Raw genomic sequence first — 24,050 nt, forward strand, 5'->3', positions numbered from 1 at the left:
TAGATAGATAGATAGATAGATAGATAGATAGATAGATAGATGATAGATAGATAGATAGACAGACAGAATTCTGGAGAAAAAAATCCTGGGGTATCTTAGCTTAAAAAAAAAAAAAGGTAAATCAGAAGAGAGGAACCTTCACACTTGAACTCCAGGGGTTAAAGATGCAGAACAGACATGACCTCAAGACCTGCTCAGTGGAATTCTTTACAGCCTGCTGTGACCACTTCCACATAGCAGGTCCTACAGCTCCAGGCCATCAAGACCACTTTTCATCCTGAGGATGCGGACGGGGCCGTGTTTGCATTCGGTCTAACCTGTCCAAAAAGCATTTGGCGTTGCTAGCTCTGGAAGGCATGTTGCGTGGTTTAAGCCTCGGAGAATGGAGGAGGGAGTTTAAAAACACCTACCCCTTAATTTCATGACCAAATTGACCAAAAGAAGTGTGTAAGCCTGATTTGGGGTTGAGATACTTTTTTTTTTTCCCAGTAGAAAAGGGGCTATAAAATTGTGTGCATTCCTTAAAGCGTATCCCTCAAAAGCTGTAATAGCCAGCCTTCTTGATGAGATGGGGTCTTCTCGTTTCCACCCGTCTCCCATCAAACAGGCAGAAGGGGACAGGGCTGGGTGACCCATGTCTCTCTTGTCCCAGAGGACAGTATGATGATTTATGATTTCTAAGCCTGAGAACTTCAGATGCTGGTGCACATAAAAAGAGTGAAAAGAGAGAAAGAAAGGAAGAACTTTGTGGCACAGCACTCTGCTCCGACCCTGAAATGCTGCTCTGTAGGCTGTCACGAGTATGCATCACACTGGCCCTTGCAGACAAAAAGGGTTATTTTATCCAGATTATTCCCCCACGTTGCAGGGGAAAAGGGACTCATTTGTAATCATCAAAGGAATGCTGACAGACTTGAAACGGGATTACATTCTATTATACTCATCCGAATTAAAGATTTGTTTTGGAGATCATTCTTAGGTTTCCTTCTCCCTGCTCCTCCAACCCCAAATGAGGCGATTTGTATTCACGAGACATCTGAGGCAGACATGAAATCAGACAGTTTGCAAACATACATTTCGGATTCAGTGGCCTGAGTTTTGAATTTTAATGCTGCCTGGTTCTCTGTGTGTGGAAAACTTGGCCCTCAGGTCAAAACTAACTCCAAACATCACTTCATTCCCTAGCTTATTAATGCAGGAGAAATTCCATTTTGGGGGCCTGAGTGAGCAAGTGATACAGGTGTCCAGAACAGCAGGTATGGAAATGAAAAAAACCTAAGCCTGGTCAGAGTCCTGTCTGGGAGATCTGTGGGCACACTGTTAAATCCTCAATTCCACACTCTGGGGTTTGGATACCATTTGGAGAATGCTACCTGCCAAATCTACCATTCACCCTTCAAGCTGCTTTGTTTCTGTGTGTGCATGAACCCACTGAGGAGGAAACTTAAGGTAGCCCTGTATCATACCTAACACAGCATCTGGTATCTGAAAGAGTTAAACATTTCCTGTTCTTTCACACACAACTCCGGTTGTATGGCCACCTGACAGAGCAGGCTTGGGTACGTCCAACTGGAAGTCCTGAGGCAGTGGAAGAGCTTGCAATTGGGTCAAAAATCTGTCCCTTGGGTTTACCTGCCAAAAGGACAAGATATCTTTGAGAAATTCTCCGGACATGGAGATGGTACTCTCTACGAAGGAAGACAGAGCAAGGAATATAGGTAAAGTGCCGTTCTTTGCACCATTTCTTTTCTTCTGTCCTTTTTTCTGTCCTTCCTTCCAGACTCAGTGTCCTTCTCCACAAAGTACATCTCTGGGAGTTGTTTCAGTCAGCGTTTATCAGTGGTAAACATGTCTTGATTTCACACTCTTTTTTTTTTTTAAGTTTATGGTTTATAGTAATCTCCACACTCTGTCTTGATAGTTTAGCTGGGTATATAGTTCTGCTCTGACAGGTTGTTCTGTTTTTGTTTTTTTTTTTCCCCCAGAACCTGGAAAAATATTTCACTGCCTTCTGGCTTTCACTGTTGTTGTTGCAAAGACTTTATGGATGACATTTCTCTCTCTCTGTCTCTGATTGTTTTCTTAAGACTGTCACTTTTGTTTTAGTATTTTATAGTTTAAATATGATAGATATAAATTTATTTTTATTTATATTGCTTGGGATGCTTCAATCTGAATCTTTCATTAATTCTTTTTTTTTTAAGGATTTATTTATTTGACAGAGAGAGACACAGTGAGAGAGGGAATACAAGCAGGTGGAGTGGGAGAGGGAGAAGCAGACTTCTCACGGATCAGGGGGCCCGATGTGGGGCTTGATCCCAGGACCCTGGGATCATGACCTGAGCCGAAAGCAGACACTTAACAACTGAGCCACCCAGGCACCCCTGAATCTTTCATTAATTTTCAAAAATGGATTCCAAGATATTAATACTTTGAGTGCTGCCACTCCCTCATTTCCCCTATTCTCTCTGGAATACTGATCCAATGTATGTTGAACCTTCTTACAAACTTGTTTCCATATTTTCCATGTCTTTACCTTTTTGCTGCATTCTAGATAATTTCTCCTGCTTTATGTTCCCATTGATTGTTTCTCTCTTCAGCTATATATGATTTATCCATTAAGCTTTAATATCAATGAATACACTTTCATTAATTATAGTAGTATAGTAGTAGTAGAGTTAGCAGATATATTTTGTTCTTTTTCAAATCATTATAGCCTTTCATTCCTTAGTCATGTTTTAGACTTGCTCTTTTGTTTTTCTGTTTTAGTTTTCCTCTGTTATTTATTAAGAACTCTGCTGTTTTTACTGCTGACTGTTGTTTATATAATGTAATTTTGGATTGTGTGTTCATAATTAGCAAGATTTCATCAGTAGGAATCTTCTGAAGCTTGTGATGATGATGTCTTTATGTAGGGAGGATATGTGTGTGTGTGTGTGTGTGTGTGTGTGTGTTTTGCCAAGTATCTAGGGGCACAACCAACCTTGGACAATTTTGTTAGTTTCTCAGATGAGGTTTCTTGGTAAAGATAATTTGAACTTAAAAGCCAGACTCTTGAAAAGGAAGGCCTGTGATTACATATTCTTGAGGAAGATTAATTTTTTCTCCAAACCTGAGCCTAGACTGAGATAAGTTTTCTTGCCATTTTTCTTTGCAAGAAGGCTGATTTGTTTCTCATCCACCTTTTTAATGAATGTTTAACCCTTCCAGGTCCCAGCTTTATAGGAAGATCTTTATTTCAACTTCTCACTTTACATTGGTCTAATGCCTCATCTCTTGCCTTCATGCACCTGTTAAATTCTCGTTGTAAATACCATCAGAAGGTCCCAGTGTAGCCACAGGGTCAGTGCCAGCTAACTTCTCCAGTTCTCTGATCCCTCTTCATGTTTGTTCCCTGTGTGTATCCCTTATATTTAGTCACTCATGCATTTATATTTTACTCAGCAGCTCTAGATGTTTTGTTGGAGAAATAATTTCAGATCATCAGTTCTATCATATTTCCAGAAATGGATTACAGATCCTATTCTGTAATCAGTTCTTTGGAGCTATATGGTACTATCTTTAGACAGAATGTGGAGTGGACAATACTTTTACAGGTATTTCCCACGTATCCTGGGAAAAATTTGGCTCTGGTGGATTAGGAGACCAACATTACAGAAATGGCATCACTTTAAACTACTGTATTTGTTTTTGTATTAGAGGAGCTGCCTGGATTCAAACCCCCCAAAGTTACTTCACTTCTCTTTGCATCAGCTTCTTCAATTTATTATCATAGCATCTGTTTCACAGGTGGTGAGGATTAAATGAGTTAATAAAGTTCTCAGAGCAGGGTCTGGTGCATAGTGCTTTAATGTGCTTGATACACTATTCTATTTTCAACTCACCAACTTCTCTCACTTGTGCTGGAGGCAAGCCACACCCAGCTGGACCAGAGTCTTAAATGAGATGGTGCACACATGGGGGTCAGCTAATGGGTTGGAGAATTAGGGACCCCCAGGGAGAAGGAGAGACTCAGAAAACAGGCTAGAGTCACTTGGTCAGCCACCCTTCCCATCTGAGATTCCCCTTCCAATATTAAAATCTTGGTGATGCCAGGATTTGTGTTATTAAGAAAAGCTGTTTCCTTCCAGAGAGATAAAAACACACCAGCCTCATTAAAATAGTGACTTAGTATCATAAAACTTCAGAGAGCCCTCACCTCTAGCTTCTAGGTCCATTACTTAGCTCGAATGACAAGAGTATGGATTTTGGAAACCAATTAGTGGGTTCAAATCCTGCCTCTAAATGTTACTAACAAGTGTGGAGCTAGGCTAGGCAGCGAGATCGGGGATAGGGGTAGGTAACAGGGGAGCAGTTGTTCTTTCAGTGCATATTATCCCCAAAGTGGTGCCTTTTCAAGATTTTTAAAGATGTTGACAGGGTGGCTGAGACCAGTGACCTCCAAATCCTTAAAATCATGAACCCCATCAGCAGAAACATTTTGGGAACACATCTCCAATACGTGTACAAACTGTGTACTGTTCAACTGTTGATTTTTATGTTAATTTTAAATCAAACATGACTCCTTTTTTTAAGCTTGAAAAGAAACCAGTATGAAATGGACAGATGTTCTAACATTTTCCTCCTACATCCACTGGATCGCCTCCCGTGTGCACCCACTTTGGATGGACTGGGTAGAAAAGGTACTGAAGGACAGAATGGGGCAAGGTCAGTCTACTCAGTGGGCAACTGGTACAGCCGACGGTGGTCACGCCATGAACTATCTCGAAAGTTTAGGCAGATTGTGGCACCTTTTTTCTCCTCTGGCTTGCTCCCCACCCAGCACCCACAGAGGCCAAGTGCCCCAGCCGCCCCCTCCCCCAGGCTCATGTCAGAGTCTGCCTCTGCTCTGTGTCCCAGCTGGGTGGTCTTGGGCAGGTTAGCCAACCTATCCGGGGCTGGGTTCTCATCTGGAAAGTGAGGCTAATACTGACTTCGTAGGGCTGCTATGAGGAAGAAATCAGATAACACAGTGCTCAATTAACTTTTACTCCCTGCCTTTCTGTCCCTTCCCCGAAACTGCTGCGAGGCTGCCCTTTCCAATAAAGTGCCTGGGAGAGCAGAGCCATCAATAATGGAGCCACTCACTGGCCCAGACTCCTCTTTCCTGCTACAGAAAGAGCCAGCAGAACACTTTTCAAATGTAGTTACTTCCCATGGAAACAGACTAGCAGCTTCAGACGCTTCTCTTCATCTCTCTTCTTCTGTGACAGCTGGACAACTCCTTCAGACATTGGGCTTGTTTTTCTTTGGTTATGAGCTGGCTTTTCATCCCATAAAATTTGTGAAAAGTAAAGACAATCCTTGAATAAAGGGCTGATGTGACTAAGGCATAAGAAAATGCAGAACTCTGTGTGTGTGCTGGGATGCAGAGACAAACCAGTGGCTGGGAAAATACAGTCCCGGTCTCCCTGGTGGGGGCTCCTGGAGGAACGGTGAAAGGACAGCCAGTCATGCCTGTGCGCCCCTGAATGAACCCATGCACGCAGGAGGTAGTCCTGCCCTCTGAACACCAGAGCAGTGGTTCTCAACTTTGGCTGTCCTAGAGTTGCCTGGGAACTTTCAAAATGAGGCCAATGCCTGCCTCCCACCCAGGCCAGTTACGCGAGAAGCCCTGGTGTGCTGCTTGAGCACCCCTACATTTGTTCAGACTGAAGCCATTCTCCTGTGCCACCAGGATGGAGACCCACTGCTTATCTGAGCTGGACGGGAAGGTTTGCTCTCTCCTAAATGGACAACTGCATCCCCTCCATCAGGACCTGGTTCCCACCCCCGAGGCTTCAAGATCAACTGACTTACCATTTTCTACATTCCAAAATTCTTGGCCAGTGAAATAAGGAGCTAGGGTTGGGTTTATTTGCTGGGCTGCAAATGATCTGGTAACAAGCACCACTTCTTGTTGGCTTGGGCTACTGGTTTGCTTGGGAAGGGAGCAAGACATCTGCCCAGAGAACCCCTTCCATCTTCGAGGTCTGGGGACAGTTTGGTATAAGGAAGACCTTAAAGGCTGCCCCACTCTCCTTGTGTTTCATTTCCCTTCCCTTCTGCTTCCCACACTCACTACTAGATGCCCCAGGGTGAAACCAAACGTGTGGACATAGGCTCATGCCTACTCTGTCAAAAGTCGAGAGTTTTCTAGGACTCCGAGTGGGAACTAGAACGATTTTCCACCCCCCCATCTCTCCCCACCCCTCTCAACAAGCCCATCAATCACTCTGAACTTCTTTGAGAAGAAAGAAAAGAAAGAAAGGGGGTACGCAGGGAGACAAGAGAAGATGCTGCTGGCCTTCAGCAGAGGGACATGGAGAGAAAAATCACCAAGAAAAAAAAAATGAACAAGACCTGAGAAACCCAACTCAGCAAAAATAAGTTTGAGAGACACCCTGGAACATCGCTCTTCAAAGCAGGACAAAATGTGGAGGATCCTTTGCTTTTTATGGCTGGAACCCAAGATGGCACCCCTCCGTCCCCTCAGCCCTCATCCCTGCCTCATTCTTTGAACAAAGATGATGCTGACATTACACTTCTGTTTGGGGGGAAAAAAATCAATGATCAGTTTGGACCTCTCAGGCCAAATCCCCAATTTGAGAATGCAGTCAAAAAACCAGAACTCCATCCCAAGGAGGAAAATGGACGCAAGCCAAGTGTATTTGAGTATGGGCTTAAGGATCATAGGCACTAGTTTTGCATGAACTGATCTTGTCTTCCTGGGATATGTTTTTAATGCAGTGATGACAGCCTTCCAGTGGCTGTTGGCAGCATCTCAGTATCTTCAGGGATGAGAGGGAAGGGGGTGTTTGGGGAGCCTTTTTCCCAGCAGGCTTGGAGGTGATTAGCACAAGTCACGAGCATGGAGGGGGAGGCAGAGGCCAGGATACGGTCCCCTGGCTTATTAAGAGTGAGATCCGATGCTGGAATCCTCAGGGCAAAAAAAAATCAATGACCCAGGAAAACTACACCAGCTGACAGCCCCAGGAAAAGCCTCAAGGAAGAGTTGCAAAGAAGAGAAAGGCTTAAGTAACTTTCCAAAACTCTACACTGTTAATCTCCTGCGAGGCCCTATACTGTACATACAATGGCTGGGACCCCTGACATTCTGGTACTTTCTTTCATGTGGAAACACCATCCTTCTTCCATCCCCGTCTTCCCAGGGCAAAGGGCTCCCAAGTGCCGCCCCCCCACCAGCCTCAGTTTTTGATGTTTCCCTTGTTTAGAAAAACAAGCAAGTATCTGCATTGTGGAAGGCTGCTCCCCAGCACTGGGCTATTCTTGTAAGGCTTGGGGAGGGGGGGGGGGCACGTCTCCCTTATAGACCTCTGGTTTATAATGCCTCCAAGTTCATAAAAAAGAGCAGGACCACCTGTCCCCAGGAAAGCAGGTGCCAGGTTTTGAGGACCCGAGGGTGGGGGGGAGGGGGTTTTGGAATTACATGATCAGTATCCACTGCTTTGACTAAAGCATTCAACTAAACCCTCAGACAGTCATCATTGGAGCTTGGGAATTTTCCTCAGTGCTGTATATCACACAGTTAGGGGGGTCCCTAAAGGTTTCAAGTCAAATCGATCAACTTCAAGAGACTCCATTTTCTCTCTGAGCCTTCTCTAATGTTTCCCCAATGCCACAAAATATAGCATTTAGATTTAAACCTGAACGTGTCGGTGCTTTGGGAGGATGTATTATTTTTTCTTTTCTTCTCCCAAAAAGGCTCCCTGACACTCTCTCCCTAGCCCTCAGATCCCTGAGGAGCAAGGCTGATCAGAGTTAAAATGGGGGCTGCTTGTGGATGGACCTGTCCATATCACCACCTACCACCAGCTCAGGGAGTTTTAAACTGTGGAATTCAGGTTCACACCAAAAGCAGAAGGAAATAATTCTTTTGTCATTTACTGTCATTTAGAAGAACATGTATCAAAATATCCATTTCCCTTAGAATGAGGCGCCCTTGTTGGATAGCTCCAGCACACCTTCTAGAACGGTCACTACACACAGACAATTCTGAACTTAGGTGGTAACCTACAGACCGCCACAAATACTGCAACTGCTTCACTAAAGAAACAAACTCTGAGTGTCTATAATCTGTGAAAACAATCTAATGGTTACACCGCAATTAACCTAAAGCAATATTTGTTCAGTTGCAATGATGTCACCAAAAAAAAAAAGAAAGAAAAAAAATGGCTTGTCATCTTTCAGTGCTTTCGCCACAATATTCAGAGCTAGAGGGTGGCGGATTCAGAACTGCTTTCCATAGCTTAAATCAGCAAATACAGAACTTTTTGAGCAGCCAAGAAAAGTTCTATTACCAAAAAAAAAAAAAGTCAATAGCACTTGAAAATCATTTCCCTAACACATTTACCACAGCATTATGACCCTGTGGTGCTCGATTTTTAAGGACCACGGTTTGCTTGCCAAATAGGCATATCTTGGCTTCCTTTGCTAGGTAGAAACACTGCCTTGATATTAAATATTCAAAGCAAAGAACCTCTGACCTAAGGGCTCTCAGCTAACAATGACATTCTCTGTAAGTAAACTAGAAACCCAACTCAGCTTCTGGTTTGCCAGTGTTCTCTGCCATGTACTAGTCTTCTACAGAGCGGGGTGAGCAGTGACTCCGTTTACCATGATTAGATTGCAAAAGACCCTGCAGGCAAAAGCCTGGACTTGCCAGAAGATCCCTGGAGAAGGGGGAGAGTGGGGTTCAGAGCTGCCTCCTGGGCTGGGCAGGGTCTGGGGAAGGGTGAAGGCCTCCAGCTTCACCAGAGGGAGACCCAGGTCTGTTACAACTGCAAGGACTTTGTTGCTCTAAGCAAGTGCATTGGTAATACAAAAATGTGGCTCCTGCAGCCGTTATCAACCCAGAAACTTCTCACTTCGTGGAGTCACACCTACAACCCCAGAACTGATATCACCTGCGGGAGATTCGGTGTGAGTCTCCCCAAAGAAAAGCCTCACCGTTTACTGGGAGGAGGGAGTCATTATTTTTTGTAGAGGAGACTGGGACTGGAGGGAGGCGGGGGCGCTGGTACCCCCCGCCCCCGCCCCCCAGTCTCTGTTCTGTAAACTTCTGCTCATCTGGCACACGGACCTCCCGGCGGGCTTCCCTCCCTGCCTGCCGACTCAGACTTCAGGTCAGACGTCCCCCGGGCTAGTCTCCTTACATGGGTACCCGAGAGGCTGGCTGGGGCGCACCGGGACCATGCGAGTGCAGAACAAGTGCAACTCCTCGGACCAGCACGTGTATTGTACGGCGCTGGGCGCGGCACAGGGCTTAGGAGCCTCCAAGGGGACACGCATCCGTCAGAGTCGGGTCCCTGATGCCGGACCCGATGCTGGGAAATTGACGAGGTAAACAGCAGGGCGAGAAACTCCAAATATGTTACCCCCCCTTCCTTGGGGAGGGGAGGGGCTCCTGTGCCATCACTCCACACGCAGCCACCTCTATGCCAAAGGCTCACACCAGGCAGGAAAACTGGCTCGAGCGTGCCTCAACTTCAATCCCACCCGGCCGTGCCCCCTCGGAAGGCTGCCCCCAGCGGAGGGCTCACCTGGGCGCACCGCGGCGCCGGGGGCGCGGGGCGAGGGAGGGCGCTTCTTACCGGAGAAGTCCGTGAGCGCTGCGATCTCTTTGGAACAGACCAGGACCGCGCAGTAGAAGAGGCGCAGAAGCTGCCCGAGAGGCTCTACCTGCCTGCGGAGTCCAGGATGCTGCGCGGGCTGCGGGGCGGGCGGCGGGCGCGCGTGTCCAGGCAGAAGCATGGTGCCCGGCGCGACCCAGCGCGGGCGCGGGCCCGGGGCGCGACGGGGGTCCCTGGGCGGAGGGCAGCGTCACATGGCGGGGCGAGTCGGTGGCCTGCGGCTCCGCGCCCCCCCCCACCCCCCGCCCCGCCACCTCCCGGCTCAGGCTGCCAGAGCCTCTTCCCAGCGCAGGTCAGCACCGGCTCCCCAGCAAAGGGGAGGGGGCGGAGAAGTGGGGCGGGGCGAGAAGCCCCGGGAAGGATCCGCGTAGTTTCCCCGAGAGGAAATCTCCGCTGCCGCCCGGCGGGAAGGAAACGAGGGGGGCCGAAGGGAAAGTGTAGCCTTCGCGCGCCCGGCGGCTGTGGAGGCCGGTCCCTGGCGCGCTGCCCGCCGCGGAGGGCGCCCCCAGCAGCGCACCGAGGACCGCGCAACTTGAGCGCCTTCCACGCCTGGGTCCCCGCCCCGGAGACTGCCCGGCACCCCTGGCCCGGCCCGCGCTGGCCCGGTGCCAGCCTCGCCCTGGCTGCGGGAGGAGCGCGGCCGGTGCCCGTGACGCACTTTGGAGCCAGCACCGCGCGTTGAGCCCAACAGCCCCGGGGCGGGGCCGAGGCAGGGGCCGCCGGAAGGTGGGGTCCCGCAGGTGTGGGACCCCAACACTGACGTCCCTGCGATCTGCGGAGCTCCTCGTGTAGAATTACCAAGCATGCACAGTTACCCCATTTCACGGAGGAGGAGACTGAGGCCCCGCGCTTTGCCCAAGCGAACGCAGCCAGGACGGGAACGAGAAGGGTTCGGGGAGGGGGGCTTCAAAGCGGGTCAGATGGCTCCAGAGCCAGTTTCTTTCTTCTTGCTCCGACTACGCTTCTTTTGGGTACTGGTTGTCCGCAGCGCCCAGAGGATCTGACACTGGCCCGGCATAAATAGCACCGAGCGCAAATAATTGGGCTTTGTTTTAAAATGGGCCACCGCATCTTTCTGAACCTCTCGATTACGCGCGGTGTGACCCAGGCCCAGCCCGTGGGCGAGGAGCGGACTGCGCGATCCGGGCTCGGGGGTACAGAGGACAAGTGCGTGGGAGCGCGTGGGGGATCGTGGCTGCGCGCGGGGTACGGGAACCAGGGGGCCCCAGCGACCCAAACCCTGCTGACTGGGCGAGCGCCGGCGGCAGGGAGGAGGGCTGGGCCGGCGGGCGCTCGGCACAAAGTGTTCCCGAACACCGCGGGGAGGCCCTGCCAAGTTCTTGGCGGGCCTGAAGCGGAAACGTAGATAATGAGGCCCAAGGGCGGGACCAAGCGTACTGCCCCAGCCGGCTCCCCACTGCCAGGGCCGCACAGTGCGGCGGGGAGGCTTGGGGACAAAAAACCCAGACGCGCCGATCTACCTGTGGGACCTCCTTAGAGATGCGCCGCAAGGATCCAGGAGGGCTGGATGACTTGGAGTCCCACAGTGCTCGGGCAGGGGCTCCGTCGGAGGAACTGGTATTTCTGGCCCCTTCCTCCCCGTCTGTAGGTGGGGTGGCAAATGCTAAACCTCAGTATTTGCTCAGTAGGATCCATTCTACCAGGCACAGTGAATTTTTTAAAATCTATATTAAAATACTCAACCTTCAGGGCGCCTGGGTGGCTCAGTCGTTAAGCATCTGCCTTGGGCTCAGGTCAAGATCCCAGGGTCCTAGGATCCAGCCCCGCATCATCGGGCTCCCTGCTCAGCGGGAAGCCTGCTTCTCCCTCTCTCACTCCCCCTGCTTGTGTTCCCTCTCTCGCTGTGTCTCCGTCAAATTAATTAATTAATTAATTAATTTAAAAAAATACTCAACCTTCTCCAGGTGCCTGGCTGGTCCCGTAGAACATGCAACTCTTGATCTCCAGGTTGTGAGTTCCAGCCCCATGTTGGGTGTGGAGATTATTAATTTTTTTTAAAACTTACAAAAAAAAGTCAATCTCAATAACTTTTGGACATAAATATTAGTGTGCACTTTCTCGGTTGGGGAAATTGAGGCTGGGTGGATAGGTAAGGATGCCTAGCACTAGGAGCCACTGAGTAAGTAATGTTTGCTCAAAACTCGAGTCCCTCGTGTAGTTTGCATCCCAGCCATTCACCCATCTGTGTTAGGTATGAGCTGGTGTGTGCTAAGGGCTGTGGGGGCTAGCACAGTCAGGGAACTTTGCTCCCACAGGGCTGGGGGATGCTGCTACAGTCGTGTAGGCATTAACTGGTTTCCAGGCGCCAGTGTGGGCTCCAGTTACTAACCATGCACCCTCATGGTTTCCTTCTCTGTAAAGTCTCAGGCTTGTGACACTTTAATTAGTTGATACAGGTGACATGGGTAGGACAGGGCCTGGAGCTGGTAAATGCTCGGTCAATATTAGTCATTATTACAGACAGGAAGACAGACGGTGACTGGAGAATCATAAACTAAAAGGGGACATGGAGCAAAAGAGAGGGGGAGCTGAGTGGGAGGTGGGGAGGGAGATGTTAGGGTCTTCCTTAAATTAAAAAAAATGTTTCATTGGAGTATAGTTGACATACCACGTTTTGTTAGTTTCAGGTGCACAACATAGTGATGAGACAATTCTCTATGTTACAAAATGCTCGCCACAATAAGTATAGTCCCCATCTGTCATCATATGTTGTTACAATATTATTGACTATATTCCCCACGCTGTCCTTTTCACCTCCAAGACTGATTCATTTTGTAACTGGAGGTCTGTACCTTTTATTTATTTTTTTAAAAGATTTTATTTATTTATTTGTCAGGGAGAGAGCACGTACACAAGCAGGAGGGGTGGGAGGCAGAGGGAGAAGCAGGCTCCCCTCTGAGCAAGTAGCCCACTGTGGGACTCGATCCCAGGACTGTGGGATCATGACCTGAGCCAAAAGCAGACGCCCAACTGACTGAGCCACCCAGGCGCCCCAAGTCTTTACCTTTTAATCCCCTTCACCTATTTCTCTCATCCTCTCAGCCCCTCCCTTCTGGCAACCACCAGTTTGTTCTCTGTATTTATGAGTCTGTTTCTGGTTTTTAGTTTGTTCATTTGTTCGTGTGTTTTGTTTTTAAGGTAAGATGGATAGGAAAGGTGGGAGGAGTTTGCCAAGCAAAAACTAGCCAAAGCTAGGTGTTTGGGAGGGTGAACATTTTAGAAAAAGGGACCAGTGGGGCATCTGGGTGGCTCAGTCAGTTAAGCATCTGACTCTTGATCTCAGCTCAGGTCTCCATCTCAGCATCATGAGTTCAAGCCCTGTTTTGGAGCCTACTTAAAATAAAAAAGGAAGGGAGGGAGGGAGGGAGGGAGGGAGGGGAAGGAAGGAAGGAAGGAAGGAAGGAAGGAAGGAAGGAAGGAAGGAAGGAAGGAAGGAAGGGAAACCAGCATGTGTGAAATCCAAAAGGAGTATTCCATAGAAGAATGGAGAGAAGTCTAGAGCGAACAGGGCAGAAATCAAAGGGCGGGGCATAGTGATGTAGAGAGGTTGGTAGTCAGAGCTCAGAGATCCAGAGACTTTGGTGAGCACTTCCATCTTTACCCTAAGTCCTTGTGAGTATTCCCATCTTTATCCTAAGCCACCAAAATGTTGTTAACAGATGAGTGAGGTGATCAGGTGTGTGTTGGTAAAAGATTGGTCTGGCTGCTGAGTGTCACTGGACTGGAGGGGTCAAAAGTGGGTCCAGGGATTTTATACCGAAAAGAAGTGAAAGCAGGGACTCGAACAGATACTCGTAAGACAATATTCTCTGCAGCATTATTCACAATAGCCCAAAGGAAGAAGCAACCCAAGTACCCATCATCAGATGAGTGAATGAACAAAATGTGGACGTAAAAAGGAGTGATTTCTGATACATGCTACATGCTACAACATGGATGAACCTCAAAAACATTATGCTAGGTGAAATAAGCCAGACACAATAAGATAAACATTGTATGGTTCCACTCACATGAAATATCTAGAAAAGGCAAATTCATGGAGACAGAAAGTAAAATGGAGGTTACTAAGAGCAGGGAGAAGGGAGAATGGAGAATTATTACTTAATGGGTCCAGAGCTGTTGTTTGGGGTGATGAAAAAGTTCTGGAAATAGATAGTGGGGATGGTTGCACAACATGGTGAATGTAATTAACACCACTGAATTGTACCCTTGAAATAGCAAATTCTATAGGTTTTTACAACTTCAGAAAATTAATAAGATAGTATTCCAAAAATGTCAAACTCTATGCTTTTAATTGGTGGGTTGCATGGTATGTGAATTATATTTCCATAAAGCTGTTTTTTTTTTTTAATCAAACAAGAACAACATCAGAGTGGATTCAAGGGGATGGCTGGGGGAACGTGTAGCCAGGAGCCTACGGCTATGCTTTGGGGCTGGGGCTTTGCAGGCCCAGAGAGAAGGGGCAAGTAGCCAAATTGGAAAGGCCTTGGGAGGGGGTGGACAGTGCTGGGTGACCAGGCTATTGTGGGACACAGGAGAGAGGAACCTGAAGGACAATTCCCGGCTGCCCTCAGCTTTGCCCCTCAGCTACTTGCTGCAAAGCCAGACTTTAGTCCTAATCTGATCTCTTTAAGGATTTTGGAATCTTGTGAGAAAGTTAAAGAATTCCATTTATCTTTTTCTCTGAACCCCACACTTCCAAGTCCCTTTGTGCCCCAACCAAATGGAAACCAGTTACTGCCTATTCCTGATTTCCCTCTCTCTAAATATTATACAGTCAAATACCTCAACTCTGGGGCACCATAAAAACTCTTAGGACAGGAAAATGGGGGAGGAGGGAGTGACACATACTTCAAAGAGAGGGAAACTTGTAAAATCCATCTGGGGCATGAAGAGAAATGACCTTTCCCACCAAGACAGTCCCCCCGCCCCAACCGTACTCTTCCTCCTCTGATGGAATTTTAAAAATCACAAGCAGTTGGAGCCACTTGGTTATCCGGCACGACTCCAGGAGCCAGAATCAAAGCAAATGCAGTGTGATGAGTGAGGATGAGCCCAGCAAGAGTGCTTCTGAAATGTTGCTACTCATAGCAGCCCCGCGGTTAGTACCTAACCAGGACCAGCTACATAATTCGCTGGCCTAGTGCAGCATGAAAACTTGAGGTTTCTTGTCCAAAAATAATTAAGAATTTCAAGACAGCGACAGCAGAGCTTGTAAAGCGAGCATGGGCTCTTCGAGCATGTGGTCCTGAGCGACTGCACAGGTCACGTGCCCGCGAAGCTGGCTGAGATGTTACCACTGTCTCTAGATCTCAGACGTGGAAACTGACCACACAAACTCAAACAGACCATCTGTGGCAGAATCTGAAGCCTTCTTAACTGGCAAAGACACAGAAATCTGGGATGGATGCCGGTATGGAGTAAAAGCGTTCCTTTTTAAATGCAATGGCACCATTGCGTGCTCTTGCCCCTCCTTGCACACAAGTGTGAGAAGCGCCTCTGTACCTGCCACCTTCATTCTGTGTGAGAGTCAGCCTTTGTGGGACATTGTTAATTCCATGCCTTCCCCCCCCCCTTCCCTTTGGAAGCAATCCTATCCCTTCTAAGGGACATGCCTCTTTTCCTCCTTTTCTTGAGACCCTGGCTCCTTCCCTCTCCACGGAGCCCAGTCCTCCCCGCGCTGCGCCAGACTTCTCTCCTGGGCCATCGAGGTAAAGCTCTGGCCTTCCAACAAAGACAGGCTACTGCCATTCTCAGAAGACATAAGCCACCATTTGTCAGCCTCAAAGAAACCAACCTTTCAGCCCAGGAGAGCGAGGCCAAATGTTGTCCAGAGCTAAAAAGGCTTATTTTTAGAAAGCAACAAATGGTGGTTTGTTTATAGAGCTGACACCAAATAGCCACATCAATAGCAAAGAGCCTGCTCACTGAGGACTGAAGGCTGGGGGAGGAGGGGGCACTAGGAAGGTTGTGAGGGGGATGTTTGGCCCAGAAGCCTACGGAAGGAGGCCTTTAAGAATATGCCAACTGATGACTATACGGCAGTCCGTCCAAGGTCAAAGACGTCAAGTGCAATAGGGTCTATTCTGCCACGCACAGAAGCATTTGACCTCCCTGCCCTGGTTTTCCACATCTGCAAAATGAAAAGCCTGGGCTGTGAAGTCCATTTTGGCTCCAAAAGCCCATAACCTATTTAAATTAGATGTAGGATTTCAGGAAATTGGGCTAAATCTATATGATTCCTTGACATTCCTTGACATTTTCTCAAATACATCTTTTCATTCATTTCTGGATATGCTACCAGTTTGTTTCTATGTCAATCATATTTTTCTCTTTCTAAAAGAAGAATGCAATGCAAGCAAACTTCTGGGGGTCCTTGGAGCACTGCGAATGAGTGAATTCTGATCCATGGGGGATTTCAGTGTAAAACTTCCCAAGTATCCAAAGCAGTAAGCTCAGTTTCTGAAAGAGAGCAGACCCTTCCCCCTCAAGACTAGAAGGTGCTGGGCCCCCATGGAAGCTCTGAGTTTGCTCTCTGCTGCCTTCAGCAGACACTGCAGGAAGCCAGGTCTGCCTGAGAGAGACCTTAGTCTTCTACGGAGACCCCTAACCCTCTCTCCACCCTCTTGTCTTCTCCTCCCTTCCCTGCTGGGGGCCGGGCACCCTTCCTACCCAGCTGTCTGCCATCAGAAAGGAAAGTGTGCTGATGGAAGGAAGCTCTGTAGTATGTTGGAAAGAAGTACATGTAGCTCTGAAAACCAAGCTTGCCCTGCAGGTGTAGGGCAGAGTGTAGGGCAATGGTTAGTTGTATGGGTTCTGTGGTCAGAGCTCAGGCACAGAGGTCCGAAGCCCAGCTCTGCCGCTCTGGACACTTATGTGTGGATAGTGGTACCGTTTAGAGCTAATATAGCTGAAAGGCTAGTCAGAGTGGAAGCCTCATCGATGGTAGCCATGATAATAAATATAACCATTTCGTGGGAGACTTAGTGTATTATTATTTATTGAGCATAAGACAGTGTTTGACCTCCATTTGAACCATGGGGAATGTCTCTGTGACCAAATATACTTTCCCTTCTTAAGTAAGAAGGAAAGTAGTTTCCAACTTATCCATCTCAATGACAGTGGCCCTGGTCCCCTGGTGGGACACTGGAATGGGTTTTATTACCAGATTTTGTTTTTCTTTTCTTGTGAACTGGCTAGGACATTGCCCCCAGTCCTGGTTTTTTAATATCCTCTTTTCTCCCCACCTCTGGTCTACTCTGTCAGGCTCCTCAGGCCTGGCTCACATCCTCCCCCTCTTCCTCTGCCCAGAAGTGTCCCTGTCCCCCCAACGCTCTGTGATACACCTGAGTTCTTGGGACCCGGCTTTCCTCCAAAATGGCAGCCAAATCTGACGCCACCTCCAGAACTTTTTCTTCTTACAAAATTGAAATTCTGTCCCCATTAAACACTAGCTGTCCACTCACCCTTCCTTTCAGGACCTGATGAACACTACTCTACTTTCTGTCTTTATGAGCTTGACTACCTTAGGTGCTCATATGAGTGAAATCATACAGTGTTTGTCCTTTTGTGGCTGGCTTATTTCACATAGCATAACGTCCTCAAGATTCATCCACGTTGTAGCACCTGTCAGAGTCTCCTTGTTTTTCAAGGACTGAGTAACATTCCATTGTATGGATGCACTACATTACCCCCTCTGTGACTTTGTCTCTCCCCTAAAGAAGAGAAGGGGATGGTCACGCATATGCCCAGTTGGTTTCCCGTTGGTCAGCAGCGGTAAAAACCCTTCAGCAAAAGCCTCAGGAAGGTGGGGGCTCTGCTGGGATGCCTAGGTGTGTTGCAGAGGCATGGGGAAGGGAGACACCTGCAGCTTCAGAAGGTCCAGCTCCTGTGCACCAGACAAGGAAATGCCACTAGGATCTGTCAATGGCGCCCTCTGTAGGTGAGAATCTCAATCTATGTCTTAGTAAGGGTGACAGGAGCCCATGAATTTTCAAAAATAATTTTTTATTGTGGTCAAATATGCATAACATAAAACTTACCATGTTAACCATTTTTAAGTGTAGAGTTTAGTGGTCGTGAGCACATTCATCTGGTTATGCAACCATCCCTTCCATCCACCTCCAGAACTTTGTCATCCTCAAAAACTGAAATACTGAACACGTTAAACACTAACCCCCTGTTTCTCCTCCCTCAGTCCCTGGCACCCACCATCCCACTTTCCATGTCTATGACTTTGTCAGCTCTCGGTACGTCACATGAGTGGAATCATACAGTATTTGTCCTTTCATAACTGACTTATTTCACTTAGGATTGTGTCCTCAACATTCAGCTCTGTTGTAGCAGGTGTCAGAACGTCCCTCCTTTCTGATGTTGAATAATATTCCATTGTATGGATATATCACATTTTATTTAGCCAGTCACCTGTTGATGGACATTTGGGGAGCTTCCATCTCTTGGATATATTGTGAATAATGCCGCTATGAATATGGGTGTACACAAAATTTTTTTAAAATTTAAATGTCATTCCCAAGAGAAAGTGTACCAAAGGGAAAACAAATCAAAGTCCATTGATAGGAACTCAGAATCAACAAAAGTGAGTTCCGATTAAGGACATAGAACTTGGTTCATGGTGCCCTTAGTGTCTTCCTGACTTTTCACAGAACCTCTATGTCAAAACAAAAACAAAAACAAAAACCTGGACTGCTCTGTTTATTAAATAGCTAGAGCCAAACTTAATGAAAGTATTTATGTTCCAACAATTAAGTACTGTTTGGGAAAAAAATGCATGTTTATTGAAAGAAAAATATTTTTCTTTTATTCTTATATAACTGATGCAGGAAAGACATTAGGGTTTGAAGCCGATGGTCAAGAAAGAATTCTTGAAACATCTTTGATGCAAAAATGTGGTTTTATTAAAGCCCGGGGACACGACCCGCGGGCAGAAAGAGCTGCACTGGGGTCCTGAGGAGGGGCCCATTATATACTTCCAAGTTGGGAGGGGGTTAGGGAGAGCGTAAGTCCCTAAGGAATTTTGGAAGCAAGGTTTCCAGGACCTTAAGGGGGCTAGCTATTGTTGGGAAAAGGTCATTTATTACCATCTAATAAAACCTGAGTCATGAGACCCTTCAGATGTATATCAGTGGGCCGTATGTCTGGGGGATGATGGCCAACATGTATCTTGGGGGGTTTAGAGATAAAGGAAGTTTCCAAAGGAATTTTTGTACGTTAAAGTAGACTTACAGGATCCTGGAATGGGGGGGTGGTGGTGGCTAGGATTAGCTTTTGCCCTTAGCAAAGTATTAACATCCAGGCAGTTGAATCCCTAGGGGAATGTCACTCTGCCTATTTCAAGAACTTGTCAGTGGGCTGTAGGTAGTAAGGAAATATAATAATTTTTCTTCTGCCTTTGTTTCCCACATCATTACCACAGTTATTTACTATTGAGGTGTGTGCACCTGTTGGGCACATCACTGATTCTCCAACCTTGAAATCAGATCGGATACTTCCATCTTTATTTCCTCTTCCATGTTCATTTTTCTTGGTACTGGCTTTAAAAAAAGTAACCACTAAAATCCCAGCTTTGCAAAGCTATGACATCATCAGAAGACAAGCAGCACAATCTAATGTTGAAACTATGAACTACCTTGAGTTAGTAGTTTGCAAGAGATCTCAGAAATTGCTGTATTTCTTTTAACTTATAAAAATATTCCAACCTGTGAGTTTCTTGTGGCGCTCTCAGTGCTTTGGCCCCCAGTTTGGGACCTGCAAATCCAGACAATTCAAATACAGTGAAGACCTCACCTTGCTAATTCAAGGGCTCCATGAATTGTTCCCACCTGACTCTCCAACTGACCTCAATTGCACACAAGCTAGTCCCTATTCTGTTTCTTGAGCTCTTTGATCACGCTCCCACCTCAGTGCCTTTGCGTTTCCTGTAGCATCTACCTGGAATGTTCTTTCCTCACGAGTTGCCGTGGCTCTTCTCCCTAATCTTTCAGGGTCTGTCCTTCTCTGTCCACGCCAATCACCATGACCCACTATATGCATCTTCAGAGCACGCATGGCAACCTGCCTGCCATTCTATCGTTCTTACTGCACTTTAGGTGATTTGCCCAAAACAAACCCCTCTGAAAGTACAATTAGGTCAGAAATTAGTGGTCCAGGATTATTTCAATAGTAACAAAGCAAAATGGCAATGTGGATGTAATTCAAATGTTAACAAACACAAAAGGAAGTAAACTGAAAAATAAAGACCAATGACAGTAAAGGAAATAATGCAAATGCACAACATTGTCACAACTTAAACCAGCAAGCCAGGAATGCTCTGAGAGGGGATGTCAGCTAAGGAGAAGATGACAGTGTTGTGGCACTGAGCTGCTCCCAGAGACCTCAAAATCCAGGTAGCTGTGGGCATGTGAAGAAATGCCTCCCCCTCCTGAGGGAGGAAACACAAAGTCACATCGCTAAGAGGCATGCACACCGGGCTTGGAGGGATTTGTGGCCATATTCTGCAATCTACCACACCATCTTTTTCCTATTGATTTTCGGTGCCACTTTTTTTTTGTCATTAAACTTTGTTTTAATGGGTTTCAAAATTGTGTGACATATTTTTGGTCCAGTTGTTTCCATTAAAGAGTACTGACTCTAGGGGCACCTGGGTGACTCGGTTAAGCGTCTGCCTTTGGCTCAGATCATGATCCCAGCATCCGGCTCCTGCTCAGCGGGGAGCCTGCTTCTCTCTCTCCCTCTGCCTGCCACTCTGCCTACTTCTGCTCTCTCTTTCTCTCTCTCTCTCTCTGTCAAATAAATAGATAAAATCGTTTTTAAAAAGTACTGATTGTAAAAACTACTTAAAACTCCTTCTCCTCTCTCTCTCTCTCTCTCTCTCTCTCTGTCACACACACACACACACACACACACACACATACACAAATGGTCCACAAAATATTCTCCCTTCCTTCTGGAAGTTTTATGATACATTATTATCACCGAGCAGTCTTTTACAATTGAATTTAAATGGCTAATTGAGAACAGTCTTCCACCACTGATTAAGATGGGGGGGCAGGTATTCAGGATAATATTCATTTAGTCTTCTGAGTGTTCTGGGCAGACTCGGTGACCTTCCCAGTTCCTGTAGGCTTCTTGGACACTGTTCCTTTGACACCCGCAACAACTGTCTGTGTCATGTCAGGAACAGCAAAATAACGCAGAAGAGGATAGTCAGAGAAGTGGGCTGGTCAGCAACCATATCAACAATGGCTGCATCACCAGATTTCAAGAATGAAATCTTCCAGCTTTTTCCTTGAACAGCAATCAATCTCCTTCAGCTCAGCACATTTGCAAGCAGTGTGAGCTCTATCACAATCCAAGAGAGGTGCATAGCCAGCACTGATTTGGCCTGGATGGTTCAGGATAATCACCTGAACCATACAACCAGCTGCTTGCATTGGTGGGTCATTTTTGCTCTCACCAGACATGTTGCCATGATGAACACTTTTGACAGACATGTGTTCTTGGCATTGAAGTCCACGTTGTCCCAGAAAGAGCTAGAGCTTCTCTCAAAGCTTCATGGTGCATTTCAACACACTTGACTCCAGTTATAATGTTGACTGGAGCAAAGGTGACCACCATGCCAGGTCTGAGAATGCCAGGCTCCACCGGCCCACAGGGACATTACCAATACCTCTCATTTTGTGGACGTCCTGGAGGGGCAGACGAAAGGCCTTGCCGGTTGGATGAGTTGTGACAGATGCCATGCAGATTTTCATGTAGCATGGTTCCACTGGCATTGCCATCTTTATGGGTGACTTTCCATCCCTCAAACCAAAGGCGTGTTAGCACTTGGCTCCAGCATGTTGTCACCATTCCAACCAGAAGTTGGCATAAATACTACTGTGTTGGGGTTGTAGCCAACTTTTCTAAATGTAGGTGCTAACTTCCTTAACAATTTCCACATACCTCTTCTGGTTGAAGAAATTCATCTTGTTAATATTAGTAATTAGTTGTTTCATGCCCAGTGTGTAAGCCAGACGGCCTGCTCATGGGTCTGCCCATTCTTGGCGATATCTGCTTCAAATTCACCGGCACCAGCAGCAACAATCAGGATAGTACAGTCTGCCTAAATGTGCTGTGATCGTGTTTTTGATTAAGTCTGTGCCCTGGTGAATCAATGCTGGTCACATAATACTTGCTGGTCTCCAATTTCCACAGGGAGATATCAGTGGTGATACTAGCTTATGTTCAGCTTTCAGCGTATCCAAGCCCCAGGCATCCTTGAAGTGCCCCTTTCCCATCTCAGAAACCTCCTCTTTAATTCTTCAATGCTTCTTTTGTCAATCCTACCTCACGTGTAGATCAGATGACCAGTAGTGGTGGACTTGCCTGAATCTACATGTCCAATGATGACAATGTTGATATGAATCTTTCCTTTCCCATTTGGCTTAGATTCAGCGGGGATTTTCACAACACCTGTGTTCTGACGGCAAATCCATCGCAAAATTTTGTGGGGCCATGTTTATTCTGTGTCAAGTTGCTATACATGCACGGGTCTTTGTTTAGAATAAACTTTTTATTTTGGAGTATTCCAGATTTACAGAAAAGCAAAAAAGAGAGGGATTCTATACACCCTTACCCAGTTTCCTCTAATGTCTGTACTTTTCATGCTTATATGGTACATTTGTTAAAACTAAGAAACCTCATTGGTACACTGCTATTAAGCAAAGTCCAGACTTGATTTGCAGTTCACCGACTTTTCCCCTGGGGTCCTTTTTCTGTTCCAGGATCCAGTGCATTGTGTTGTCATTCTCCCCGGTCTCATCTGATCTGTGACAGTTTCCAAGTCTTTCCTTGTTTTTCATGACCTTGACAGTTTTAAAGAGTACGGGTGATCTATTTTTTAGACTGTCCTTCTGATTTGGATTTGTCTGACATCTTTTATGTGATTGGGCTGGGGTTATGGGTTTGGGAGAGGATATTATAAAGGTGACGTCCTTCTCATCATATCACATGAAGGGTACATGATAGCAGTGGAACTTATCACTGGTGATGTTAACCTTGACCACTCAGTTAAGGTAGTGTTGACCATGTTTCTGCACTACGACTCACCAATTTCCCTCTTTCCTAATCTAATCTTTGGAAGCTACTCACTAAGTCTCCACTGGTGGTGGAGGAGTGTGAATTAAGCTCCATTTCTTGGAGCAGGGAGCATCTACATATATTATTTAGATTATTTTTGTAAGAAAGATTTGGAAGGAAACTTACTTTGTAAGGAAGATTTTCTCCCTCATTTATTTATGTGATCATTTTTTATATCAGTATAGACTCAGGTGTATTTCTTTTATACCATAGATGATTATCTTATACTATGTTCATTAATACTGTGTTCATTTCATTATCACTCAGATTGTTCTACTGGGAATTATTTCAGGTTGGTTCCTGTGTCCCTTTGACCTATTCCTCCCTCGCCCCATTTTTTTCCTCCAGCGTTTGGTACTTTATGGTCCTACAAGAGCTCCAGGCTCATTTCATGTGTGTTCTGTCCCAGCCTTCGAATTGCTCATTTCTCCAGGGAGTCCCAGTTCCTTTTATTTGATAATGATATTAAAAACCAAGATTGGGGGCGCCTGGGTGGCTCAGTCGGTTAAGCCTCTGCCTTCGGCTCAGATCATGATCCCCGGGTCTTGGGATCCCGTCCCATGCTGGGCTCCCTGCTTCTCCCTCTGCCCCTTCCCTCCCCATGCGTGTGCACGCGCTCTCTCTCCTTCTCTCATAAAAATAAATAAATAAAATCTTTAACGCAAAAACAAAAAAACCAAGATCTGGGCACCGGGTGTGCTAATTACTACTGGAGTATCCCTACTTTTAGGCCCCATCAGTGAACAGAACTAAAAAATGTATGCATATGTACCAACCAACCAAGGTAGAATACACGTGTTCACTTACTTCTGTACCTATCCATCTCTGTTTATATTCAGCTAATCATGAGATCATACTGATGTCTCTAACTCCAGTCCAGTCCCACAGGGTTCATTCTACCTCAGCCTTCCTGGTTATATGTAACTTTCCTCTCCAATGGTGGGAAGCCTGGCCTGTATCATCCCCCAACCATTTACTTATTTGTTCAACCCCAGGATGCATGCAAAGCAGCTTGGGAGTTGTCAACTCATAGCGCCATAACATGGCTCTGTTTTTGAGTCTGTATTCTGCTCCACTGGGCTATTTGTCTAGTCTTTTACCATTACCAGTATTTGATTATTAAAACCTTTAATATGTCTTTATGCATGATAAGGAAGACCCTTTATTCTTTTCGACTTAACCATTCATAGACTTTAATTTTTCCATACAAAGTTATCATGA

General features: G+C 46.6%; 1 protein-coding gene and 1 long non-coding RNA gene across 9 annotated transcripts in view; one reads left to right on the plus strand and one right to left on the minus strand.

The window, feature by feature from the left end:
• The window catches only part of LOC141372516 (uncharacterized), an 11,485-nt gene extending 5,828 nt beyond the window's left edge, over positions 1-5,657 (plus strand). Inside the window, exons 2-3 of the long non-coding RNA XR_012377783.1 lie at positions 4,576-4,707; positions 5,088-5,657. This is a non-coding gene — a long non-coding RNA (uncharacterized lncRNA). The remainder of the gene's footprint in view (positions 1-4,575; positions 4,708-5,087) is intronic.
• The window catches only part of EVA1C (eva-1 homolog C), a 72,576-nt gene extending 62,300 nt beyond the window's left edge, over positions 1-10,276 (minus strand). The window contains exon 1 of one of the 8 annotated variants that reach the window (XM_073891221.1): positions 9,582-10,276. In XM_073891221.1, coding sequence (XP_073747322.1) covers positions 9,582-9,792 — 211 coding nt within the window. In that variant the 5' untranslated portion in view covers positions 9,793-10,276. The remainder of the gene's footprint in view (positions 1-9,581) is intronic. The other 7 variants (XM_073891220.1, XM_073891218.1, XM_073891209.1 and 4 more) reach the window with 7 other exon arrangements.
• Between the last annotated feature and the right edge of the window lie 13,774 nt (positions 10,277-24,050).

Source organism: Callorhinus ursinus, unplaced genomic scaffold (genome assembly GCF_003265705.2).
Source record: "Callorhinus ursinus isolate GAN/ISIS: 27379988/994484 unplaced genomic scaffold, GSC_fseal_2.0 scaffold1, whole genome shotgun sequence".
Taxonomy (NCBI): Eukaryota; Metazoa; Chordata; class Mammalia; order Carnivora; family Otariidae; genus Callorhinus; species Callorhinus ursinus.